This window comes from Mauremys reevesii, linkage group 1, assembly GCF_016161935.1.
Source record: "Mauremys reevesii isolate NIE-2019 linkage group 1, ASM1616193v1, whole genome shotgun sequence".
Classification (NCBI taxonomy): domain Eukaryota; kingdom Metazoa; phylum Chordata; order Testudines; family Geoemydidae; genus Mauremys; species Mauremys reevesii.
In genome coordinates, this window is record NC_052623.1 from 137,674,525 (window position 1) to 137,684,100 (window position 9,576).

At 38.8% G+C, this 9,576-nt stretch overlaps 1 protein-coding gene across 1 annotated transcript; it reads left to right on the top strand.

The window, feature by feature from the left end:
* The first annotated feature begins 1,918 nt into the window (after positions 1–1,918).
* Positions 1,919–4,160, top strand: TMSB4X (thymosin beta 4 X-linked). Its single transcript, XM_039530969.1, has 3 exons — positions 1,919–2,016; positions 3,296–3,409; positions 3,704–4,160. The coding sequence occupies exons 2-3, from the start codon at positions 3,310–3,312 to the stop codon at positions 3,736–3,738; spliced, it is 135 nt and encodes a 44-aa protein (XP_039386903.1). The 5' UTR covers positions 1,919–2,016; positions 3,296–3,309; the 3' UTR covers positions 3,739–4,160.
* The last annotated feature ends 5,416 nt before the right edge of the window (positions 4,161–9,576 follow it).

A 9,576-nucleotide genomic window follows, 5' to 3' on the forward strand; every position in this document is an offset into this window, starting at 1 on the left:
GAACAAATTTATTTGAGCATAAGCTTTCGTGGGCTACAGCCCACTTCATCGGATGTACAGAATGGAACATATAGTGAGGAGATATATATACATACAGAGAACATGAAAAGGTGGGAGTTACCCTACCAACTCTAAGAGGCTAATTAATTAACTAGTGTAAATGAATGCTGCTTAGGAGTTGTGGCTTCAAATGCCCTCCAACACACATACACACACAGAGGTTGCCAGGGCGTGGGGCCAAGGAGCAACCCAGCGGGCAGCATGGGTCTCCAAATAGATGTCCCAGGATCAGCGAAGAGTAAATGAATTTCCACATACACAATCCAGGACCCCACAAACCTTGCCCCTTTGGTGTGACCTGTGAAACTCCCTTTCCCCCATTCTCCAGGACAGGAAACAATGAATCAGGATAGTTCAAATTCAGAGATTTAACTGAACTTTTTCGCTTCTATGTATTTTTGCATGGATAGTTTGGCGCATTGTCCAATCCTGTAAACACAGAAATAATATTCCAGCCATCCTCCCCTCCCCCATATCCAAAAATTACCCAAACATCTAGACCCTCGTGTTGTCACAAATGGATCATTTTACTCCTTTAGATGTGCTGCTTGTTTGCAATGCTCGGTGCAGGGAAGCTTGAAATATACAGCATGGAGACGTCCCAGGCCTTGCTTAGCTGAGGCCTAGTATTGTGGAAATCCTGCATATACTATGCCTCTGTCTGCGCTCCAACCACAAAGAATCAGAACTTGAAGCACACAATGAGATGCCTGGTCTGTGATAACCCAGCTGTAGTGACTGGAGCTAGGGGTGGAGAGGGGCAAGTCGGGGTCTCCTTAGAGCTATTGTCTGCTGGAGCTGCGAGAAAGCCTGCCTATGTGATTTCTTTCTTTCACTCGCAGCACAATCGCAAGGACAGCAGGGGGGCAGTTCCTGGAGTCTGCTATCTGATAGAGATGAGGTTTTGTAAGTGAGGAAATTTGAGTAACATGAGCAGTAAGACACTATTGCTCAACAAAAAGAAATGCACAAAAAGTTTGAGCAAAAATATACCAGGCTTTTGGAAATGCAGCACGATATGGTCACAACATGGCTGCAGTTTCTCTGCAAAATGTAAAAAACCCAGCTATCACTGAGCCCTCCCGCCTCCAGACACACTAAGAGGAAGTAAAAATGAACAAAGAAAAGCAGCAATTACAAACAGTAAGCACTTTGTTGTGCTATTTTCTGGAGCCAGCATATTGTTGCCATTGATTTTTTAAGCAAAACTTCCCATTAATTTCAACTGAGATTTCTGTTTAATAACGGTTGGCATGATATGGCCCAGAGTTATCATCTGTTAAAAAGGTATTGTTCTAACTAGAGTGATTTTAAAATGGGATCCCCCCCCCCCGCAGCTGGGATTTTAGCAACAAATGCAATAACCCACCTGATGTCAGACAGTGTTCAAGGGCCAGAAGACAGTAATAGCTGCAAACAAAAATACAAGGGGGAAATCCTTTCACGTCGACATGAAGGGGAGCCATGGAGTGACACACATTGTCATTTCACACACACTCCGCCGCTTTCCATCATTGCATTAGGACCACAGCATCCCTCTGTGTTGCATTGGTTTGCTGCGCATTTACGATGCCCGTTTTCTAGTAGGGGGGTGCGTGTCATGTCCTAGCTGCTACAACAGGCCTTCCCTTGTGATAGTTTGCCATTAGTACGAATATCACACCCACAAATGCCCTAACATTCTTTTCAGGGACAGCTGTCTACAAAAATAATGCTTTCCATAGGGGAGCTGGTTGCTGGCTTTTCCTTTTATAGCACGGTAATAAATAATAACAACATAAAAAGGGAAGCAAGGAACTGGGAGGGTAGCGAAAGGGTTAAAGCCGCCTAAATGATGACATCACTCTCATTTGCATAGAAGTGAGGATATAACTGCTCGTGCAGGGAAAGCGCGTATACTACAGTCCAGAGCAGCAGCTGCAAAGACTAGAGTTACTTCTGTGCCGAGCATCAGTGGTGAGGATACAATTTATATTTCACCTCTGGTTTTCTTTCCCTCGCTCTCCCCTTTTATTAGCATGCATTTCTCCATGTCTGTGCTGATGAGTGTGGATTTTTAACCCAATTCCTTCTTCAACACCCTTTGCTTTGTTACTAAATTTCAGGATGGCATATTCCTGATGCTTTCAAATGCACCCAAGAGATTTTAATTGTAAGCCAGTGCTTAAGACTAGTGGCGTCGTTAAAGTTGGACAGATTGAGTGAAAATGTTAAATGCGAGTCGAAGGAAAGAATGGGGGAAGCCCTCTCGATTTCCTTTGTTCTGGCTTGACAAAAAAGCTGGCATCTTAGTCGACACTAATTGAATATTTTAGTATCTGTGATCCAACAACAGGAGATTTTTGTTGATCTACGCATTACTTCTTCCTTCCCTGCTATTTAGAAGGGAATTTACTACAAGCAGATGTGTGATAAAATCTCAAACTCCCAATACAGGGAGGAGAGCAAGGGGAGGTTGTATTGTTTAAACTTTCAGCTGCTGAAAGAGGGTGTGAGTGCTTGTGTGTGCATCTGTACAAGAAAATCCATGTTTAAATCCAGGCAGCGTTGTATCTGTGGCTGCATTGCTGAGAAGGAGAAAGGCAGCAAACAGAGCAAGGGCGGTGGTTTGAGCTTCCTCAGACTGCAGCTGCAGTTCTTTGTGAGGAGAAAAGAATGCAGGACTTCATCCAAATGTGCAAGGGAAGAAAGAGCAGACAGACAGACCCCAAGATGGAGAATGTGATTAGCATAGGCTAGTTGCTTGGCATTGGCATTATTTTACATTTTTAAATTTGTGTTTTGTGCATGAAATCTTTTTATAAAGATAAATAGCCTCTTCCAGGCACCATCCTCCCATTGTTCTCTTCAGAACAACGTGGAAACATTGAAGAGATTTTAATTAGAAGAAAACAGTCTCAACAATAGGCAATTGTTTTGATAATGGATTAAATTTCCACTTTAAAAAAATGATCTGATGATAAAACAACGTATTTCCTGCATTGATTTTATTTTAAACTCCTTAATCAGCCGTGGCTAGATTTGTACATACCATTTCACCCCACAGTATGTTATAGATTCAGCGAAATAAAATTCATCGTCTATCTTATTACCAAAAAAAAAAAGAGAGAGGCTATTACGTGCCTCTTTAAGAGGGAAACGGGAGGCGGGGTTGCTGGCTGGAGATCAAGGAGTGAGTAACGCATTTCTGAATAAAAGGTGGAGGAGTCTAACTGTCTTTCCTTTCCATATATAGATTAATCTGCAAAAATGTCTGACAAACCAGATATGGCTGAAATTGAGAAATTTGACAAGACTAAATTGAAGAAAACAGAAACACAAGAGAAAAATCCACTGCCTTCAAAAGAAAGTATGTATAATTTAACAGGGAGAGGGAAAAGGCAAGGAAAAGATAAAGACAGGGTAGAGAGAGTTTTTATACATATACATTATGTGAAATATATATGAGATTACTGAATAGATATAAAATATCTGAACCACTGTAAAGTTACATGTAGTACATTTTGCAATTAAGATAATTTTCTACCGATTTTATAAATCTACAATTGATTTCTATATTCCATAAAAATGTACATTTATATTTAAAATATGTAAAGTATTTCATCTTTATTTTTAAAATTCTTATTTTTTTCCTCTCTTCTAGCAATTGAACAGGAGAAGCAAGCGGGTGAATCGTAATGAAATCTGCCCTTCCAAATTATGCACTGTACATTCCACAAGCATTGCCTTCTTATTTTACTTCTTTTAGCTGTTTAACTTTGTAAGATGCAAAGAGGTTGGATAAAGTTTAAATGACTGTACTGCCCCTTTCACATCAAAAAATAGAGAGAACTACTGACACTGAATGAAGGCGCGCTGCCTTTCCATCTGCCTGTCTGGGTTTGGTCCTGGTGGCATGAAAGAGCTTGCATGTTGATGAAAGAAGAACTTGGGTGGGACTACAGTAAACTAGTAACACACGAATAAATGCAAAGCTGTACCAAGGTCCTGCGAGCTGTAAAATGCAGTTAATCGAGTGCCATTTTTTTTTGTTCAAATGATTTTAATTATTGGAATGCACAATTTTTTTAATATGCAAATAAAATGTTTTAAAATCTGGATGGTATTGATGTGCTATCTTTTGGACAGTGATATCACAGGATGACGCGTAAGTGCCTGTGTTAACATGTGGGATGCTAGGAGACCTTTGGAGATTATTTTAAAAAAAAGACCATGTTTTTGGCTTTTGATATATGCTCTTGCCAATTTCAGTCCTACAACACTTCAAATAGATTTTTCATTCATATTGATATGCATCACAGCTAACTTTGTTTGCTTTCATGTAAATATGCTTTGTTCTAATATTTTTTCAAATTTGAGATAAATTAGCATTTTTGTGGTTTTTTTAAAACATTTCCTTTTATAGAAACCATTCTGTATCTTCACCCTCAAACTGCACTTTCTTCCTGAAAATATGTAATTAATCTGCATTCAGTTTAGTAGGCCATACAATAATAGACTTGAACCTTTAAAATTTTAGAATAAATACATGAAGACAGCAACAAGGGTAGCCAGACTCTTTTGTCTATTGTTGACAACTCATTCTTTGTGTTGTGCTAAAAGTAAAACTATGAATGATGGTTTAATAAAGGGTATTCTGTGCAAATGAAGTTCAGCAGAATTAAATATAGTTTGGATCTGTTCAGAGCTCCATTGGGTAATGTCTTTATTAGTCAATATGATGATCTGACCTAGAATGTTTGTAAAATGTTAAATTAATAATTTGGGGATTAAAATCCATGTTAATTTAAAAAATATCAATTATGGAAGAAAACAATCTTGTAAACCAGGAGGCTAGGATGCCATTTCACATAACCTGCTTCCCAAATTCAGCTGTACACATTCATCTCCCTTCCCTGTCATATGACACTGGGTAAAATTCTGGACCCATTTTAAAGGCAATGGGCATCAGGATTTCATCCTTTTTTTTTTTTTTTTTTTTTTTTTTTGCAGAATTTCATGGCTAAGCATCTAGCAGCCTGAAATGACACTTCATATGGGTGTTGTGGGGATGGTTTGTGAAGGTCACTAGTATCTTAGCTTATTTGGTGTCTGTAGGACTTGGTCCTGCACTTTCTTCTTGATGCTGGATCAGCTGTACCCAGGGGTGCCATGTGAATGAACTGCAATGGAGACAAATTCATCCCTGGGGGTAACCCCATTAATTTCATTGAGCCTTTTCCCTGAGTAAGGCATATAGATCAGGGGCCTAATTCTGCAAGATGCTCAGTGCACCTAGTCTGTACTCAAAAGGTACTGGGAGCACTCACCACTTCGCAGGATGAATTCTGTTCTTGACTGAACTCATCAGCATGAGTGCACAACTTGATTCCTCTAGCTTAATACTTATGAACAGAATAAAGGCCTGATGCTGTGTGGCCTTAACTCCCACTGAAGTCAATGAAAATTGAAGGCATTCAACATCTTGTATGATCAAGTGTTTAATAAGGAAGTCTACATATTCTAAGAACTGGGACTCAGTGAAATGCTGATATAATCCATTGAAAATCTGTTGGCAAAAATGCTTCAGGATAATTCCATTATGTTTAGGGTGGTCCATTAGAAAATAAAGTCAGTTATCTTTGCTTGTGGTAATTTTTTTAGGCTTTCATTTTCTTCCTCATGCATTGTAGAAAAGGTACAGGAAACCAGTTAATCGAGTCTCTGAAAAATCGTTTAGACAATCACATCCTAGCTTCTGATCTTAATCAGCTAGCACAGGAAGTAGCATATGACTAAACTCAAGAGTTACAGTCTACGTTGTATGTATGCGAGTCGTGGTCAATTAGAGTGGTGGCGAGCATCTGCTTGCACTGGTTCATCTCTGCAAAGAAAACCATAGCAATATTAGAGCAATATATTTTAAAAGAATTAGAACACTAGACACAGAGGACCAGATCCTCAGTGTAAATTTGCACAGCTCTATTTAAATCAATGAGCTATGCTGCTTTAAACCAGTTGAGCTGGCCCAATATTATGTATTTGTGGCTAACAAAGCTTCACATTACCTTTTTTGGCATGCATTTAGATTGATGACTCATGAACTTGACCTGTAGCTATCTGATTGCAGCTTTGATAAATTATAACTCTGTGTGTGTGTGTGTGTGTGTGTGTGTGTGTGTGTGTGTGTAAAAGTGAACATAGGATGGCTCAGGCAAATGGTAATTGGATATAGAGCCTTTCCCTTCTAGGTCACTGGTCCAAATGTACCAGAAGTCAATAATGTCCAAAGAGTGTTACCATCTGCTAGCCGTTTGGTGGCCTACAGTATATGATGAGTTTCCAGCCCGGTTTCCAGTAGGGAGGTGATTATGTCACAACTGATGTGAATTAGTCCTATTGTCAGGATCCTCAATAGAGAAGCAAAGCACTGAATGAATGAATATATGCAGTCACCAGAATTTGATGGTGATCCCTCCAGGTCAGATTTGAAGAATACTGGGCCCCATTCTCCATTGCTTTACACCATGTGTAGCCATTTATATCAGTGCAAAGTGAGTGCACAGTGGCTGCAAAACATTCCCCACACTGTGAAAAGAGAGTTCTAAATATGGTAGCATCTTACATTCACGTAGCACAAGCGTAAGTGAGCACAAGGTGCAAGGCAGAGGAGAATCAGACCTAGTGTGATGCTCCTGACTCTTCTATAGCTATACTGTGGATAATAAACAGATGGGTTTAGGTTTAGGCTGTAGCGCTGTCAATCTAGCAACCTTCACCAGTATTAAATTCACTACAAAAATTACAGGCAAGAAAGCTGGTTATGAAAAAAGGTCATTTGAAACAGAGCAGCACATATGGTTTTTGATCTCACATGCTGTGCAGCCACATCAGCCCAGCCCCCTCAGAGACAAAGTCTTTATGATGTCTGATGTGCTGTCTCTCCCACCCCCACCAGAAATGCAGCTCAGCTTTAGAGAACTGCCTAGGTTTTGAAATGTTTAGCTGTGCCTTCAAGCTCTGAAGCAAATTGTTCATTTTAGGGTTTTAAATAAGATTTTTCACTGTCATACAAGCTGCAAGATATATGTATTGAACAGAAAACATCGTTCCCAATATCCAAAATAGCACCTTTGGTACTAAATTTATAGAAAAAAATTGTTGAGCCTTTCCTTAATGCAAACATTTAGGCTATTTTTGTGCAATGCTGAATGTGTGATAAAACACCACTTCCCTTAGTAACCTTTACTTCCCTAGTAACCGGGTAGAAAAGAACACCAAAGACCAGTTTCTGGCTTTTAGTTTAATCATATGTGGCTAACACACGTAGCCATTGAAGAAAATTATTTTTAAAAAGAAGGAACGAATAAGTACAAGTCCAACTGGTACATTAAAGTAATTCATGTGTTTGACTGTGGAAAATGATAAGCCAAGCCATGGGGGATGATGCAAAAAATAACATAGAAAAGAGAAAGTGGGCATTTTAATTCCACATATGGTAGAATTTTCTTTAATGCAATTAGAAATATAGCTGAAGCTTACTTATTCATACACATTAGTACAAATATGCAAATCAACCTTAGGAATCTGTAAGAGAAGGCTGGGGAAGGCAGTTTCCTCTGACCACATTTGATGTGCTTATTTTATACACTTTGCAATGCAACAGAATGGGAAATGGAATTGTAAATAAAACTGGCTATTAATTTGTATAAAAGCAACTTTATATATCATCTCTGTGTTATTTGTACACTGTTTGACAGATTAATTTGCCACTGTCCCTGTGATATAATTATTTTTAGAAAGCACTGATGTTAACCATGTACCTATTTTAAAGCTGCATAACTTGTGACAAGGAAGAATCCATTTTCCCTCCTGCGCTAAGTGAAGGATTTCCAAATTAAAGGCCTGATTTCAATACTGCTGCCTTGAGCTTTCAAAAATCATGAGGCAGACCCCCAAAAATCCTGAGGTTTTTTTTAGAAATAATACATTTGGGTTTTTTTTTAATTTGCCTTCTGTTTTGCTGTGCACTGAGGTCATATATTCCAGCTTTCCTTCTTAGCCACAAGGACTCAAACAATGGGGTAAAAAGAAAATGCAAAACCTGAGATTTTCACAAAATCTCTGGTCTCCAGTGCTGGGGCTTTAAGAAAAATGTCAAATAGTGTGAGACGCACAATAAAATTGTGAGATTTGGCAACACTGAATTGGTTCTGCCACCCTTATGCACATTAAGGTAGTATTTTATGGCCCAAATCAATAGGACTGCTCACTACTTACTACTCAGTATGAGAAGAGTCACCAAAAGAGGCTATCAGCTATAAGCAAAAAATCTCTTAAAATATATGGAACCTGTTGTTCTGGGTTTTCTGATGCCTTTGGATTTATTTTCTGATGCTTTTTAATTTATTTACCTAATATAGACTGTTTCTCGTATTGAATAATGAAAAAATGATTAGCAAATACAAGGACTGCAACGTATTTGCAGTTATTCCTCTGGGATCGTATTATTTGGATGGTCACCCACGCATGACAGCTCATCCCAAAAAATGGTGTGTTATTCATCATTCTGCTGTTCATAACGTTTAATTCCTGAAATCAGAGAGCAGAACCAGTATCATGTGACCTCGTTGACCAATCACACACCATGAATAGCAAATAGTTAACGTGAACAACTCATAGCTTGAAATTTTTTTGCATAATCCTTGTGAATACTGAATACTCTTGCAGAAATTAGAATCTGCTTAGGAGGCATTTGACAACAGGGTGGTGGTAAATTAGCATGTACTATTATTTGCAATAAATAGTTCAGCCAACCCAAGTTTCCTGTGATGGTCTGAACCTGCAGTAGTGCCAAAATTAGAAAGATGAGACCGATGCAGATGTGATAGCTAGATTTATAGGATGATATCCCCATTGAAATCAATGCCAAAATTCCCATTACCTTCAATGAGGCCAGGATTTCACCCATAATGGTAGTATAGTTTACAAGCTGTTTTTAATAAATCGGAACACAAATTTCTATGGTGGATATGTCTTTACCTCCACTGAGTTTACACTGTTACTGGACTTTCTGCAGCTAGGGCAGAGTGCCAGAGCTGTAAATCTTGCCAGACTGTAATTGCCTGTCAGCACCTTACTGCTGTGGGTGGCATTTCCACTTAGGACAGCTCAACGGTTGTCTTCCCTCTACAATCTGATTCAAAGGGCAGTTTGTGCAGTTATTGGCCACCAACCAGTAGGAAGTGCATGGATGCATGTCTTTCTCTGAGTCCCCTTAGCCAGAAAGTGAGAGATGGAAGAGATGGTGGAAATGGCCGTAAATTGGGAAATTAAGAAAAAGTCCATAACTAGAACCTAGAACATAAATAATACTTTAAAAATCAAATGTTCTTTATATTAGTTTTCACTTGATTTCTTATACTGGTGCTTATTTACCATATGTTTTGGCTTTTTTAAAACATTTTGAAATGGTGAAATATTGCTGCAAAACAATTATTAGCACTGGAATTAATTTTCAAGTCACTCTAGTTAATG